Source organism: Seriola dumerili, unplaced genomic scaffold, assembly GCF_002260705.1.
Source record: "Seriola dumerili isolate Sdu_G_001 unplaced genomic scaffold, Sdu_1.0 BDQW01000169.1, whole genome shotgun sequence".
Lineage (NCBI taxonomy): Eukaryota > Metazoa > Chordata > Actinopteri > Carangiformes > Carangidae > Seriola > Seriola dumerili.
Window position 1 is genome coordinate 2,165,708 of NW_019174424.1, and position 17,743 is coordinate 2,183,450.

General features: G+C 46.3%; 1 protein-coding gene across 1 annotated transcript; it reads right to left on the reverse strand.

The window, feature by feature from the left end:
• Positions 1–398: 398 nt before the first annotated feature.
• Positions 399–13,762, reverse strand: LOC111227124 (axin-2-like). The gene is made up of 10 exons (XM_022752531.1): positions 12,954–13,762; positions 10,843–10,974; positions 8,189–8,291; positions 6,147–6,287; positions 5,507–6,039; positions 5,244–5,420; positions 4,909–5,124; positions 4,605–4,739; positions 3,684–3,851; positions 399–602 (listed from the first exon to the last, which is right to left on the reverse strand). Exons 1-10 carry the CDS (start codon positions 13,760–13,762, stop codon positions 476–478), a joined length of 2,541 nt encoding a protein of 846 aa, XP_022608252.1. The 3' UTR covers positions 399–475.
• Positions 13,763–17,743: the final 3,981 nt, after the last annotated feature.

Below are 17,743 nucleotides of genomic sequence, written 5' to 3' on the forward strand. Positions count from 1 at the left end.
ATACAATGCAATGTACATGTATATGTGCATATACATATTAGCGATGTGCTAGCCCATGGGCGGACGCTGGCACAGGCAGGGTCAGGTAGGGTGTCAGTCTCAAATTTAAACCCACTGCCCCATTTCTTTGACAAGTGGTCATTCACCTAGAGTCTCTAGAGTTTTCTCTTCTGGAATCATGGAGATGTATCAGTCCAGCAACACAGTCCATTGTTTTCTTCACTTCAAGGCGAGCTGTTCACATGATAGTCCTGCATTAGCGCCAACTTGTCCTCCTTCTTTTTTCTTCTTCTCCATGTTTCATCCAGTCCGTTTGCACCGACCTCAACAACATCCCTTCAGCAACATCTCCAGTCCTACAGTCTTAGCTTAAAAAGACACACGCTTTGTGTGTTGTGTGAGCATATGAAGGAGTACATCCATAGAGGTGTGACGCGTGTGTAGGAGTTTATTCCACAACATGTGCAGCATGCTCTCACTCCATCCTCTCCACCTTGCCCAGGATCTTGCCCTCGTAGGTGGGCAGCAAGGAGCCGTCGTCTGACACTTCCTCAAACACCGCACCGCACTCAAACTCATCACTGGCTTTCTTGAAATAGTACCTGCAACAGAGAGACATGACAAGAGTTAATATCGAAAGCCTGACATTTTCATACACAACAAGCATCATTCAAACTATGTACAGACGACCTTTTTAACATCAAGCTTCATTTCCGCCAACCACAAAAAGCTACTCAGCCTATAGACCGACTTGTCAGGGTGGGGTGGAATCTGCTGCTGAAAAGTCTTGATCTAAAAAGAGAGGCTGGCTCTCTTCATCCCTCCCTCCACTCTTCCTCTCTTTTACCTCTCCCTTTCCCTTTTCCTCCATCATGTTGTTGTGAGTTTTGCCCCGGCTAACCGGGGCCAATTAGGCCTGCGTGCAAATGAAGGGGTACTTTGACAAAGACTGAAATTTTGGGTGCCTGCAAGTCTGCCTGTCATTACCCCCCCACTCCACACCCACTCATGCACACGTTAGAAGACACATACGCTCAGGCTTTCACTCGCTTCTCATCCCTATTTTATTATTACAGGGACAAAGGAAAGAACAGAGGCAACGTAGAGGAGGAGGAGACAGAGCAAGCAGAACACTGTGTCCTTCCTTACCCCTGTTGATAGCATGAGCTCTCGCTGAGAGCTATAGGAAGGGCAGCCGACTGACAACTATATGTGTGTGTGTGTGTGTGTGTGTGTGTGTGTGTGTGTGTGTGTGTGTGTGTGTGTGTGTGTGTGTGTGTGTGTGTGTGTATGTGTATATGTGTATATGTGTGTGTGTGTTGAAGAAGAAACAGAAAAGAATCTAAGGAGGGGCTTCTTGTCAGCCATGACTTCACTGGGCCATTAATGATGCAACCCCCCCTATCCTCATTTTAGAGGAAGAGAAACCAGCAGGGGTGGGTTTGTTAAGGGGGTCTCAGAATTCACTCATTAACTATGTAATGGAAAAATGCCTCGATTTGCTCCATGTGTGGGGTGACTGGAATGTTTGTGTGTGTTTGTGAGCATTTTGTCTTTAACGAGACGGGAGGCTGACAAAGCCGAACATGCAATACATATAAAACGAGAGCTATAGTCTTAAAAACATCATTGCAAAAGGTGCCTGTGACTGCATGCGCTCCAGTCAGCATGAGGGTGGTCACTAATAAAAAGCAGCTCTATTTGAAATACAGGAAGGCTTCAACTAAACGGAATACAAGAGGTCTCTGAGGAAAATAAATAGAGTAAATAAGACTAAGTAGATAAATAAGGCGACATGAAAGAGCACAAGACACGCCTGATAATTGTATCCTCCTTTCCTATCTGGAGGAGGAAGAAAAAAAAAAAGAAAAAGTTGAGCCGTCCTACTCTTAAAAAAAAAAAAAAAAAAAAAAAAAAAAAAATCTTCAAAGAGCCATGATCTTTTTTGCTGAGAGAGACAGACAGAGACAGAGAGAGCCTGAATTTCCACTGGAACATGTTTTATGTGGCTAGATCTGTTTTTTCCCCCCTTCTCCCCTTCTCTCTCTCCGTTTGCTCTGACATCTGGCACCAATATCGTCTGGCAGGACCCAGCAGTACTGTTCTTTGTTGAACCGCTGCCATGTTGAAATGACCCAACTCCACACATTCTCTGGCTGCTATTAAAGCGCCGCGCAGCTCTCTTTCCAAAAAATGTGGATGGTATGACACAGGAACTGAGACAGCGAGCCAGAGAGAAAAGAAGAGAGGGGGGGGGCAAACAGACAGATGTGAAGAACTTGCAGAGCTAAGTACTCGTCACATTTGTTGATCCAAAAATGCTGCACACATCTGGACAGGAAGAAGTTTCTAGGGGTTCCTTGGCTTTTTTTTTTTTTTCGCCTAGAAATCATAGTTTGATACCTGTAATTATTAACACAATACTCAACCCATGCTTATCCTGGAGACCATGGCAGTCTAAACAATAAGTGTTTGATCTTTTCCCTTTAATGCCCACTGGAAAGAAGCAATCAAAGTCAAATCTCTCTCTGCAAACACACATTGAAGCGGTGCGGCTTCAGTCAGGGCCCTGTAGTACGGCAAACAAGCGGATCTGGCATTTAACAATCTGCCTTTCAAAAATATCCATAAAATGATTACAACATGTGTAAACATTGTGCGTGTTCAACGCAAGCACATTCATGCGTGCACACATGTATACACACACACACACACACACACACACACACACACACACACACACACACACACACACACACACACACAGCAGAAAAAAGAGCCCCTGATAGCATCAGTGAAGAATTTGCACGCTGGCCATTTGTGTGAGTCTTTGTTGGTTGAAATGAAAGGGGCCGGGGCTTCAAAGCCATGTGTATTAAGTGTGCCTTAGCATGGAAATCAATACCAGATGGGACCCAAATCGCTGCAGTTCAAACTCTCCCACTAACCCCCCCACCACCCACCCTCCCTCCCTCTTGTCCTTTCCTTTTCGTTGCACCCCCCTCAACACACACACAAAAACCATGAAGGCCTTAAACTGTCTGCATATACACACTGAAACAAATACTGATGTATGAAGCACAGTCAAAGAGAAGATAAAATATAATATCTAAGGTCTTCAAGGTCACACTAACCAGAATTCAAAGATATAGATTTATCACTAGACAGTGCAGCCTGAAGCCTTTAGCAATTGAGGTAGCAAACATCAGTGTCGCTTCAGGCTGTGGTTTTCTTTAGTCTTCTGGATTGCTCAAAATGTCTTAAAATGTCACCACATAACGATGAGGTGACACTAATGATCACAGATTGCAAAGTCAGCCATACTGCTCCCATGCCACTGAAGATACTGGGAATTACTCCTCTACCAGTTCCTCCACTTCTTACTTATGTAATTGCCATTTTGGAAAACAATAAGTGCATTATAAAGCTAGCCCTTTCTAAATTTTCAGCTTAAGACTGTGACCTGTACGCAGGCTCTAAGTCAGTCTGGGTTGATACTCCTAAAGCCAACACTCAACTTCAATAAATTCAATTCTCACGGCCAATGAGCTGATATCATTTTACTGCCGGCAATCACAATATCCCTGAAGGACAGATAGGAAAAGTTCACAAGGCGTCACTGGAATCGCTTTTGTAAAACTTTAAATCGATACCACTTAGGATTCAAATTTCCCTCTACACACCTGTAGTTGCCCTTCTTGCGGAGCTGCTCCTTGAAGTGGCCCAGGGTGAGACTGTGGCTCTTCATGGTCCTCCGGTAGGGGATCTCCTCACCACAGAAGAAATACGTCACCACCGTCTCTCCGCTGCACACCCCATGGCTTCCTAAACCCTTCTTACACTCCTTCACCCTGAAAGTAGACAAAGAGAGACAGAGAGGGCGTGTGAGAAGGAGTGGACACCCTCATGACACTTAACAAGATAATGATAAAAAGAGAAATCAGATACAGAAGACAGTGCTAGACTAGAAGCACAGTAACAGCAGCCTGACTGAAGAATAACACTAGTGAGTGAGTGACCCAGTGCCATCAGCAAGTGTGTGCTTGTGTGTTGTGTGCGCATGGAGAAGGGGCACAGTATTAACAATTCCCCTTCAGCTATGTCCAAGGCTTTGTAGGCCCACTTCAGAGGAGCTCTCTCTTTGCTAGGCTCTGCTCGCCCCAGCTGACTGCCAGCTCACTGAAGGACAGCCAATAAAAATGATACATATATATGAAAGGGATGTCTCAGTCAGGTGGTGCAGTGACTACACACTCCCCACACACAGCACAAATACACAAGATTCATGCAAACACTGAGGCAGAGCCAAGCTGGTGTGTACAAAGCTTAAAATAAGCTTTGCAAGGGAGGGAGGGAGGGAGGGAGGGAGGGGTCACCTTCTCTTTTGAGTGACTGTGTGTGGGCGTGTACACGTTACATGTGGGTTTGCACATGACTATTCGTCTGTCTCCCTACATATGCAGTGAGCAGTGCAGGTGACAAGAAAGAAGAGTTAAAAGGGTAGAAGTACACTGCAAGGTGGAGGCTATGGCTGAGAGGAGGAGGAAGAAGAGGAGCAGAGAGGAGGAGAGGAGAGGGAGGGCAGGACGCTAGAGGCATCGTACTCTTCTGAGTGGAGACCGGGGCTGGTCGTGAGGAGGCCAGCAGGGCTGGGATTGGCTAGAGACAGAGGGACGGACCCCCCACCCTGGACAGGCACTAGGTGGCTCTTCTCTCGCTGGAGACTGGACATCGCATGCCTGGGAAGAGATGCAACAGAGACTTTAATGCTATGATCAATAATAATAATAACTGATAGTTCCTTTAGTGACAATGCAAGACATCAAATCTGAGATGGCTAGAAATCATAAGTAAGCAAGAAGTCAGACCACAGCCAAAAGCAATATTCAACAACTACTCCCTATGTACCTTTGCTTGGTGGTCTTGGTGGAGACCTCCTCCAGTCTACGGCAGGCCTCCTCCAGCTGGGCCAAAGTGTTGGGAGGGGGCAAGGGAGGCATGGCAGGGTCTTGGATGAATGGTTGGGCTGGCTGGTGGCTACGTAGGTGGCCACAGCTTCCTCCACCACCCCATGTGTGCGTCTGGGTGGAGGAGCCTCCAAAGGATTTCTTGGTGCTCTGCATACTGCAAGGGGCAAAAGGATATATGCATCAACAAAATGCAACAGTGGGATACAAATTGGCACATTTTAGGCTCAAACTCATGCAAACACCTAAGCTCTCAAGGTTCTAGCCACTGCTCACCTGTGAGACTTGTGCCTGCCCCGCTGTTTACTTTCCAGGATCCACTGCAACACATTTTGGGTGGGGTCTGTTGTGTCGCTGGGCAGCTGTAACGGCCCACAGTCCTCCATACACCTCTCCGCTACTCCATCCTCAGCCCCTGAACGACACACACGCCTGGATAGAGAACTGGAACGCCTGGGAGGAAGAAATCGGAAAGAGTTAGCATTGTTTATTTTTATACAATCAACATGAAAAATTGGAAATAAAGGGGTGGAACTGACCCCACACTGTTGTCTGTTGAAATAGCCCCGCACGTCTCTCTACCAAGGCTGCGGCTGCGCTGGTAAGGCTGGCAGGGCTGGCAGTCCCCACTGCTGGAGCACAGGCCGTGCACCCTGAGGGCTGCCTCCCTTTCAATCTGCTCTTTAGTCTTGGGACTGGCATGATGGTGGATGTAGTGGTGGTGGATGTGTTTCGTGCTCTGCCTGCTTACAAGGGTCCTGCCGGGGCCCAAGGCCAGAGTGAATGCCCCTTGGTCAGGACTAGAGACAGAAGAAGTGGAGGGCCCAGTCCTCACTAGGGCCTTGATTCCAAAGCCTGCCCGGGTGAAGGGCCTGTGCTCCGGGGAGCTGGAGCGAGGTGAATGTCGGATGACAGCAGGGGACTGGCAGCCGGGGGTCTTCAGGACACGAGAGAGGTGTTCGTCCAGGATGGCCTGGGGGTCCTCGTCAGAAGAGCCAGAGAGGAGGGTCAAAGGGTGGGGGGAGAGCTGGGGAGCACTTCCCATGATCTCAGTATCTTCTCTTTCTTCCTCCTTGTAAAAACAAACAAGGCATAGAGAGTCATCATCTGACAAAAAAAAAAAACAAACAACAACAATTAACTCTTCACTTTTCCAGTAAGAACCAATCTCTCACAAACCTCCTGAATCTGCTGCAGCCTTTCTTCCAGAGAGTTAATGGTGTCCTGCTCTCTCTTCACGCTCTCCAGGCGAGAGATGAGCTGGGCTGCAAATTCTGCCGGCTCCATTGGGACCACCTCCTTGGGAGGACAACGAGTACGCTTTGGGGAGAAAAACATACATTAGCTCTTCCATCATCCCTGTCATCCCTCCATGACGAAGCCCCAGCCCTCCCAAACTTCTACAAAGTCTCTCTCGCCTCATCTATCTACATTTATGCATTGTTCTCCACCAGCGCCTGCCCCACCACTGGTGGTACTGATCAGGGCACTATCATAGGCACCCAGGGCTATGGGGTTGTTTAAAAGGGTGGCAGGCCTGGTGTATGGTCACGCTGGGCTAGGCCTCGGCTGGTTCCCTCTGTCATCGTCAGCAGGCCTCTTTTAAGTCAGCTCACTTCAAAGACTTCCTCGTCAAATATCAAACACTCAGTGGGGGGAGAATAGGGTGGTGGAGGGAGGGATGGAGGGATAGATAGATGGGAAGCAGTGGCTTTACATCTAGGAATAAAAGCCACATATCGACAGGGGGTGGAAGAGAACTACAGGGAGGAGAGGATGAGGGATTAAAAAAATGGGAGAAGTTGAGATGCAGAGATGTGTGCTCACAGGAGGGGAGAGAAAGAGAAAATGAAGAGAGGGAAGGATTGGAGGAGAGAGATAAAGGTGCCAAAAAAGGATGTGAGATCAGAAAGGTTGAGGTAATTTATTCCCCCCCTTGTCACACACTGGGCACCTTTGAGGTACAGTATAGTGACAGTATGAGAATGTGTGTGTGTGTGTGTGTGTGTGCTCACATCTTAAATTATTTGCATTTTTGCACTAGGGCTTTCTTGATTTTTCTTCCTCTTTTTTGTTTCTCCCATCCCTTTGTAGTAGGGATGAAGGGGAGAAAAGACTGAGAAAAAGAGGAGCCGTCTGATGGAGCCTGAGGCTGGTGCACCATGGGAATGGCAGCCATCGCCAAAAATCAGACGGGAAACAAAAACAAGAATAAAAGCGAAAATAAAGCAAAAAGGGGACAGTGGGAAAAAGAGTGGCAAAAACCAATCTGTAAATCTTTTCCTAAGACAAGTAACACTTGCTGCATGTCTTAGAATTCTGAAAAAAAGGGGGTTACATCAAGTTCATTTGACAAGCTACTTCTTCTACAAATACTTGTGTAAAATGTCCCCCTGTCTCCGTTCCAGACCTTTACTAGCCTTCTCTCAACCTGAAGTTAGCGTCTATTAAGCCTTAAGCTACCAACTCCCCTCTGACCCACTGAGACCTCACATGACACGCTCAAACTCTTCCCTTAGATCCCTCACTTTTAGGGGAGGGGGCTGGCTGAGTGTGTGTTTGTGTGCGTGACTGTGTGTGTGTGTGTGTATATGCAGGGGGGTGCATTGGAAAAAAAAGGGGGCCAGCTCTGTTGGAAGTTGTCACTTCCCTGTGCGTTTGCTCCATTCATCCTTGGATCAAAGCGCTGCGTGTGCGCATATGTGCGTGTGAATGTGTCTGAGTATCTTTGTGTTTTTGTTGGGGAACTTGGCTGATTTCAGGGCCCTCGGGATAAAGCGGCAGAGATCTTCCTCATCTCTCCCTATTCTCCATATTTACAGCATCAGTAGGGGAGAAAAAGCCCTGGTGTGTTCCGAGCGCTGTGGCGATAAACAGCTTAGAGACCTCCCCGTTTCCCGCAGACTTCAAGGAACCCTAATGGGGGTGTAGGTGACACCAAAGGTAGCGAGGGGGCTCGTGTTTGTATGTGTGTATGAGTGCGTGTGCGTGTGTGTGTGCGTGTGTGTGTGTGTGTGTGTGGGAGGCTGGGTCTTTGACGTTACTCTTCAGATCTTTGCTGGTGTTGTTGAATTGAGAATGCCGAATACAGTTTGTGCGGAACTATTCATAGAACCAAGAGAGACCCGGAACAGAGGGTGGTATGGAAATTAGACTGTGGGACCCAGGTTCAAAAAGACTTCTGAGCGTGTGTGGTTTTGTGTGTGTGTTTGTGTACTTACAGGGAAAGCAGGCAGAGACACTTGGCTGTTCATCCTCATGTTGCGTTGCATCTCTCTCTGTAGCTGTTTCTTGGAGCCCAGTTTATACGGAGGGATGCCATCTCTGGGGGTGTACAGACAGATCACAAAGGTCAATTACCCAATCAAATACATCATTAAAGACCAACCAGTCATTCAGGAAGAAGCTTGTTAGCCAATTGGGTAGATCAAACACAGTTCAAGCAAGAAGAAATCTAATTTATTAATTCTCTTATCCATTTTGTTTTTCATCTTTCAGGCTTAATCTGAGAACAAAGAAGATACTCAGAGGTAAATCATGCCAGCATTTCCGGCCTTGTATGTGTGTCAGAGCAGATCGGGTTACATGGTTCTGAGTGAGGTGGTAGGAGGTTTTGTTTGCCCTAGAAATGACACTCATTTTCAGCTCTGGCTTCAGCACAGCACAGGGCACCCTGCTGGCCAGTTCCTTTCAACCCCACACACACACACACACACACACACACACACACACACACACACACACAACCACACACACACACACACACACACACACACACACACACACACACACACACACACACACTGCAATCACAGTGCGCTCTGCTCTACTGGCCACAAGTAGTGTCAGCATTAGCATTCCCCTACCGACTTTTATGTTGAGCTGAGGACACTGTTAGCATTAGCTACTCATTATACTTATTCAAAGAGTTACTGCAGGACAGGACCCAGGGGTGCAGCTAACCTGGTTAAATCTATCTGAGGGACTGAATGGCTGACTGGCTTAAAAATGAAATCAAACAACAAACAGCAAAGCTCAAGCTTCAAACTGAAGCACTTGACAGTGTAAAACAGTGTCTTTTCTCCCATGCTAAACAGCAGTTTCCTGGTGACCTAGCCTAACTGAGGAGCACTTTTCCACTTTTGCTTTGAAATGCCACAGTCATGCGCATAAGCAACCCCCCCACCCCTCCACCCCCTCCAATCTTCATTTGGCAAGCGCTGCCGCAGCCAGCCTCTGATCTCCGCACATCAAAAGGCTGGTTTGTAAGATAAGGTAATGTTTGAAGTCTGCGCAGCTGCATTCCCCAGCGTCCAAGCAAATCCATAAATAAGATATAAGCAAAAATCCCCCCTCCACCACTGTCTTTCTCTTCCCACCCAAATGCCTCCTCCCCCGTTGCTTTTTCCCTTTTCTATTCTTTTCTTTATCTGAGTGTGTGTGTATCTGTAAATGAGATTCAAATGTTTATAGGTCCGTTTAACTGACCTAAAGAGAGATATTCTGATCAAGGCCAGAGCAAGCAGGAAATAATGTGGGGGGTGGGGGGGGTTGTGTCGTTGTGGCCAGAGCTTTGTCATTGCACTGGGTCAAAGTACAGCAGAACAGGACTATATTGGCCTCGGCCGCTTTGAAGCTGGGCTGTCTAGAGATATGCCTGAGCACAGGGCTCCCTGTTGTAAAACACTCTTTATAGCTGCCATATTCAGTTGTAGCCCAGTCCACTGGTTGCATTAAACATCAGTATCTCCCTCTTTAAGTACTTTTGGCTGGTCATCTTCAGCTTGCCCTTTCAATGACATCATCCATGTAGGCCTTGACGCCTCCCATGTGAGATGAGGTAAAGAAGAACTTGTACCAAGATTTATCTGCTCTTTGTCCTGAACCAGCTGACCTGAGCATTCCTGGCCTTGAGCTATGCACCATGCAATGACTTCATAGTACCTTGTCACTTGAGAGACATGCGATTACGCCAAGTTATCCTTTGGCGGAGGGAGGACCCAGGCATGTACACAGAAAAGCACAAACTACAGGTGGACAGCGGCATTAAGCACTGTTTTTGTGCTGAAACAATTCATCAATCCGTAGGCACTTAATTGACAATAATTTTGATAGCCGACCTCTCATCATTTAGCAAGCAAATTACCAAGCATTTGCATTGCTGCTTTTCTCTGTTCTGTTGTAAACTGAATATCTTTGGGTTTTGGATTCTTGCTCAGACAAAACAAGTTTGCATGGGCTCTCTGAAGTTGTTTATTGTTGTTATTAATCAGTCAATCAAATCTGCCAAGGCCAATGTCAAAAAACTTACACCAAACTTCAGAGGAAAAATTCAAATTGATAGTAAATGATCTGGATCTGTCCCAAAATTGAATAACTTTTTCCCTGGCCCATGCAACATACCTCCACCAAGTTCAGCACAAATCAGTTCAGAACATTTTGAGTAATCTTGCTGATAAATAAGAGATGGTTGAATTAATCTACTACATGTAAAGCCTCCCTGACCATTAGCATGTATCAACTTGAAAAGTCCCTTTGCATTTACAGTAAAATGTTATTTTAGACACACAAGGATAAGGATACAAGGATGGGGCTTGGCATTAACTCATGTCATATCATGGCTGCTCCAGTGTCTCAAAGTGTTTTCAAGGGGCAACAATTCACTACTATAGCAAATCATTCTTCCTATGTCTCCCAACAACCAGCTGGAGCAAGGTGTCACACATCTTAGTTATTTGATTTCCATAGGACCTAATTTCAAATCCCTGAAACACTGTCCTGTGCTGGCGTTCTCTCTCTCTCTCTCTCTCTCTCTCTCTCTCTCTCTCTCTCTCTCTCTCTCTCTCTCTCACACGTTTAGTTAATATCCACTTACACACTGCTGTCAGTCACGGACATGGCGTCGTCGGTCAAAGCGTCACTAGACACCTCGCTGTCATTGGTGCTGCTGACGGGGGCAAAAGAGCCCATATGGCAGGGGTTGAGCGAGTCTCCTCTCTTGTATGATCTGGGGAGGTTACACAAGCACAGAACAGATTAATACTAATACAACACTATGAAACAGCATCCAACAGGTGGGTGACATTCAGTTTCTACTTCCTGTGGAGTGAGATGTGTGTATTTCATTTATGTTGAGGATCTAAGATGAGGACAAGTTGTTTAATGACACAAAGCAGCGAGGTGATTGAATGAGGGAGTGTGCATGAGTGTGTGTGACCTTGCCTGCTACTAGTAACAACTACACCCTGTAATGAATGAATATGACTGGCTAATCTGGGGTCAGGAAACTTCCTCCCCTAAAATACAAGTTCTGGGAAAACTTTGGTTTTCTCCTTATGCCCCATTTATGTCTTTTTAAATAGCCCACAATTTCTCTCTTTCCATTTCTCTCATTCACACTCACTCTTTCCTCAGCATACATCTCCCGCTGTGTATGCATTCTTGCCATGGTACAGAAGGGGGAGAGAAGGGGGAGTGAGCAAAAAGAAAAAAAAAAAGTATAGAGCGGAAGCATGAGAGTGTGTCAGAGAAGGAAAGAAAGGGGAGAGGAAAAAAGGGGGGGTCTTCATCAGGAGGGAGAGACCCAGCATGACTAAAGCAGTAGGCCCCCAGCTCCAGGCTGACCTTCAGAGGGGCTTGCAAAGAGTCAGGTATTTAACACAGCTGGCCTTGCATTCTTCCCTCCCTGCCTCTCTCTCACCCCCTCATTTATACTTTCTCCTCCCTCCCTTTCTTTCATGAGGTGAGCCCGAACCCCCCCACCACCACCACCGTCCTTCCTTTCCGCTCTCTTTCCCCTCACTTTCGCTCCAAAAGCATGCCTCGTAGTCCCCATCCCTGAGTTTTCAAAAGGAAGAAAAGATAAAAGTGGAGAAGGCGGGGGAAAGCAGCAAAGGAGGGAATCAGAGGAGAATTGACGCAAACAAGAAAAGAGGGAAGAAGAGAGTGAGAGGGTTGGGATGGGGAGGAGGTTGTGGGGGGGGGGTGTTGATTTTGTACTGTAGCTGCTGCCATTCAGGGTTTTTTTTTTTTTTTTTTAAGAAAACCTGAGATGAGAAGAGGTGAGGAGAGGGAAGCGGAAAGGGGAGAAATGAGTTCCACATGTTTTAAATCTGTAGGGTGACAATGGGAGGGGAGAGAAAAGGCACCATGGCTCTATGTCAAAAGCGGACTCTTCTACCAGTTTGGCCAACAAGCATCACACTAAAAGAAAGGTCTGGGATCCACCAGCATCCCTTCCAACACACACAAACTGTAAATCCATGTTGTCCAAAGGAGGTAGCCATCAGTTGTCTTGGCCTGTCATGCCCATTATACAAGTTAAGATCTTAGTGAAGCCTGTGATTCAGTGCTGCATTAGCAACAGTACATAGTCTCTGTAATGCCGCCTTTATCATATTTTAACAGGGTATTTATGATTACTTCTATATTATAGGCTTATAAAGCCCTCCAGAACAGCTCATATTTATTTGGGATGCATTATCAATCTGAACTTTGATTTTAGTCTAACTGAGATGGGAAGCTATAGAACATCTAGTCCAAAACGCCATCTATAGATCTGCTATAGATGTATATCTCTGCCAAAGGCTTGAGGACAGTGCGGTGGTACAGGAGGAGGCATAACATAGCAATGTCATCATCTATTATTTGCTGGCTGGGGCCAGAGCCAGCCGTGCTCTGTGAACTTTTCCCGTGGAAGACGATCCCTCATTCTGCGGAACTATTTCAAAGCCCCGGAAATCCAGGCCAGCGCCAACAGCGGGCTGCTGCTGCTGGAGATGGTGAGAGGAGCCAGAGACAGCGAAGGAGTGAAAGACAGAGAGTTTTCTACAAACTTAACAGGAACCCTGGAGTTAAGTGGATAAAATCTGTTTTCCACTTTTACGCATGAGATTTTTTTATATAGCCTACTGTATTGATTATATATGTACAGTGTGAATTCTGATTGTAAAGCTAAATGCGGTTTAAAAGGTGTTGCAGCCATACCTGTATCGACTCTCCATCACCTCAACCGCCCTCATGGAGACGGGGGCCCTATTCGCCTTCGCTGACAGTCCAACCAGCGCTTTGGCTTTGAAATCACAACTCCACTCCTCCTCTTCATTGAGGGTGGGCAGGTATCCACATACAACTTTCAGGTCGCCCAACCCGTTCGAGTTGACGTGATTCGGGTTTTCTCCCCCAGTCCTCACGTACTCCAGGTAAATGTCAGAGGTCAGAAACATCTGGTACGCGTTCTCCTCCATGTTGGTTTGGATCTCGGTCTGCGCCTGGTCGAACATCGCAGAGTCTATGTGTTGCTTCTTGATATTATCCCGTATGAAGGTTTTAGTCGCGGGCTTGAGCTGTTTGGCGACAATGCTGTTGTTTTCAATGTAGCGCTTGTAAATTGCTTTGGCGACTCTCTGCGTTTTGGTATCCTTGAGGTCCATTTGCCTGAAGCCATTGCAGGCGAACCAAAAGTCTAAAGTGTCGACACATTTCTCTCGCTCCAGGAATGTCCTAAAAAGAAGAGCACCGTCCTGGTCCCCGAGGAGAGAGTGCAAAGACTTTGTCCACCGGGAAAGCGGTGAATCCGGGGAGGCACTCCCCTCTGGCTCCCCCAGACCATCCTCGTTCCTCCTTGCCGAGGAACCCGCAGAGCCGAGCAGAACCGATTTGGGGGGCTCCAAAGGTTTCATCATTGCGAGTTTGCCGGGGTAGCAGGGCGCCTCGCCCTCCTCCCCAGGCACCGGGGGTCGAGGAGCATCTTCTCGGAAACTACTGGCGATATGGTCCATAAGCGCCCGGCTCATGGCTCTGAAGGCAGCAGGAGAGAGCCCGTGTGTTCTTCGCCTCCTCTGAGCTTCTACTGTAATCTCCTCACTCTCTTATGTCAGCGGGGGAGCTTCTCTCTGGCTGCCCGTCTTCTCTCTGAAACACAAAGTATTGATCTAATCAAAACCAGATCCGCCCCAACTTCAAAGGGGCAGAGACGCAGTGAGAGTCTTTTCAGTCCCTCACTGACTTTTACAGAAAAAGACAGGCTAGTTCACAGAAAAAAAAAAATCTGAGAAAACGCTGCAGCAGCATTACATAAACAGCAGTCCTTCACATCTCAACCTGGAATGTGATTTCTACCGAGGCGCTATTTGCTGGGACGCAAATTAACAAGAATTTAACAGTGATTTCGCACATGCACTGCCGAGCAGAGAGCCACCTGGACGATACCTTCAATGAATGTGACAATAGTCTTCTCTTGCGATAACACGAAAAATAGTAATCACATGTATGTCAAGCGGGGTTGTGAACTGAACACCATTAATAAGTCATTTATCCTTCAGAATGCCAGCGCATTACGCACGGACACGGCTTTATTAACGCTTCCGGATCCATCGCGGCTGATGTCAGGGTTAGAGGCTGGCTTGCCTGCTGCAGAATGCAAACACATGTCTTTCTTTTTTCTCCCCATGTCCGAGCACTCACTCCTGCGTTTCTACATCTCATCACAAGCGACTAAACACCAAATTGAGCCTGCCCATGAGTACCTGTAGGACACTGATGTGGGACAAACTCGAAGAGATCGAAAAACGTGACCAAAATAGTTAATGGAGTTAACTGCCTGCTGCTGCTGCTGTGTATGCGCTTGGTGTACTACTCATGGGGCTTTAACATGCTCAAATGTTTCAAACATACAGTTATCTGCTGTTCCATTAACGGGGAGGTTATGACCAGTTTGTTGCAGATGATCGCTGCTTCACCGCAAAGCATCAATGTTATAATGTATCAGCGGCTGATGTGCAACATAGCAGATGTCACTTCGTATCACTGACACTCGGTTACACTGCTCCACTGTTAAACTTGTCAGACATAGTAGAAAACAGGGATAGCAGAAACAGCTCCAGACACAGCAACAGCTCAAAATCTTCTTACACCAACACCCGGGGTTACTTCTCGAAAAAGTAACTATTCAAAATTACATTGCATGACACCGTGTACATTACAACCCCACTCAAGTTAAAACTGTCAAATAGTCTGGAATCTTTTAAAGTTTCTTTTTTAATGTTACATTTAAGGCGAAAAAATAATACAACAACACTTTAACGTCCAATCCCATGTACACACCAAAGTCTCAGATCTTGTGGGGGAGGAATTCCACAAAAAGAAACACTTCTTCGAAAACTTCTACTTTAAGTATGAAATAAAACGATGTGGAAAAGAAAAATGAAGTGAATGATACAGAAACGATTCGACGCGTTTTTCGGTCTTTAAACGCAGCAAAAGCGGTTCATTTTCCCGAGAACATTACTTCAAAGGCGAGTCAACAGCACATCAAAGGGAACTCCAATGGGGGCCAGTTTGAGGAGGCACACACTCTTGTAACTTACCATCGATCCACGAGTTCTCTCCTCAAATTAAACTCCTGATGTTTTTTTTGTTTGTTTTATCCACAAAGAAAGGCGCGTATAATCCACAGTACTCGTCTCCACAACGCGTCCACATACAGTCCGTTCAGGTTTGAGTCGGTTTACGGAGAGAAAAATGCACTCGAGAGGAAAAAAATAGCGCTTTTCTCCCTCCTCCTTTTCTCCTCCCTATGGTTTCAGGCTGCCATGCCGCACGGTAGGTCTCTCCTGTAGGCGACTCCAACACCAACTGAACGGAGAAGCTGGAGCAGCGCACTTCAAAGTGAGGAACCGACTGCCGGGTCCCGACAGCTGCATAAAAAACAATTGCAGCCTGGCGCCTCCGAAAAAAAAGAAAAATAAGTGGCGGAGATTCCCGGATACGCTGCAGTCACTCTGGTTGAAATATATTTTAAAGATTGTTCCGTTCATTTCCTGACCTGCGAGCTTTTTTTGCTACGTTTTAACCAAATCTTTTCCCAGCTCACGAAGTTGCAGCTACATCGTGAGGACCTTATCAAAGACAAGCAATCTTGAGCCAACTCCCTGAGGCTTTGGAGCGTCAGAAGTAACTGATCTGCCGCCCTAATAGCATTATCGCTACAATCCCTCTGTTGCTACATAAACTTTAAAGACGCAGGGATCTTTTCTTTTCACGACCCGCATAGTTTTTGAGATTAACCCACCGGAGTCCCGGGGATGCACAATGCATGCACCGGTGTGTATCAAATGGCATGTTTATATCGTCATATGCATTTTTGGTCACATTACAAGAAGACAATAAAGCGAAACTATGATTTTAATCTCATAAAAGCACTCTTTGGAAAGGATAGAGCCACAGATCAGTGTCCCTGCTGCAGGATTCAAAGCCTTATTGAAGGGAACTTCTGCATGATAAAAAGTTTTGAGGCTTGAAAACATGCTTCTTAAATAATGGATAGTCACTATATCCATCCCCAATCCTCATTTAGATACAACATGTTGCAATTGGAAATCAAATCATAGTGGTGTTATCACTCCACAGCTCCTACCAGTGGCAACAAGGGCACATGCATACACACCAGATTAAAACATATGCTCACTGAGGATAAATTCCATGAAGGATGTTATCATTTAAGTGACAGAAGAATTACTCCCTTCTGCATCTTTTACTGTACAGCTCTGAGCTCTTTGAATACTCCTTAACTGCAGCATGAGATAACACGAAAAGGAGTGAAAAGCCCATAGACAGCTCAGACACTCAATATACATCCATTCACTGGTCAGACTGAGAGGAGCTGTTTGGACACAGACAGCAGTGGACATTTTGGACACTACATTTCCTTCATACTGGACTGGCTACAGTCAGTGATGCTACTAGTGTTTATAGAACAGAGTCGATAGTGTTTTGGATAGGTCTTTAGTGTTCAAATGAGCCACCACAGGGGACTCTTTGTACAAGATGACTGGCTATATTCTTGAAAGCGAGACAGTGGGTGTCTGTGTGTCCTTGTTGTCTCAGTGGACATGAATTCAAAAAGTACAGTACAAAGACGGCAAACACTTTGATCAGCCTGTTTGCTAAAGGTGCTGTGAAACTTTCTCCCTTGATGTCTCGCTTCCCATCAAGGTTAATAAAAGAGGAAATTGCTCTTGAAGAGGCCATGATGACTAAGGGATTACTCATCATTCAAAGGCCACTTTATCGCCTTCACATCCTGCCCAAAAACATCCCACATCAAATTTACTGTCCCAGCAAAAGATGAGCAGCATTGATTCCCAGTCAGGGTCAGCTGTACCGCAGGAGGTTACCTGGGGGTATATGGAAAGATTGTGAAGTAGCTCAGCTAAATTAGAAACACAGAAATTACAATTTGAATAAAAAATAAATGTCCATTTAGGTGAGATAGCTGCAACACCTGAATGTCATGGTTGAGGGTGTGTGATAACTAGTTAGCAAGCGACCTCAGAAGTTGAAACAGTCAGCAAAAAGTAATGGATAAACAGCTGAATCAATAATGTCAGTGAAGGAGTACTACATAGGTCTGTGTGGGCATGTCTGACAAAAAAGGTTGGGAACCACTGATGTACACTATATCTGACATCTGGAACCATGCCAGATGTGAGACACTAATGACTCAAGAGTTAAAACAAGTCTGCATGAACCCAATTTCTTAACTCATAAAAGCTCATCTACACAGTCTAGGACTTTCTGTACGCACACAGGTCATCTGGATAATATACTGAGAGGTGCCCAGACAATGTCAGCCTTTGTTAACTTTGGAGGGCCCAGGCTGAACTCTGACAGTAAACACACCAGGGTGGAAGCCATCACCATGGCGATGGTGTGGACCCCCTGCCAGTACCAGAGGCCAGTTGGGCCGTCATGTCCTGCCTTGTCAACCCCCTCTA

What these genes read in the sequence shown, in the direction of transcription:
- LOC111227124 (XM_022752531.1), bottom strand. Translation starts at nt 13,762, where the DNA reads ATGAGCCGGGCGCTTATGGACCATATCGCCAGTAGTTTCCGAGAAGAT. An exon ending in TCCGTGACTGACAGCAGTGT is followed by an intron (nt 8,292 to 10,842) that starts GTAAGTGGATAT and finishes GTACACCCCCAG; the next exon opens with AGATGGCATCCCTCCGTATA. An exon ending in CGCAAGAAGGGCAACTACAG is followed by an intron (nt 603 to 3,683) that starts GTGTGTAGAGGG and finishes TCTCTGTTGCAG; the next exon opens with GTACTATTTCAAGAAAGCCA.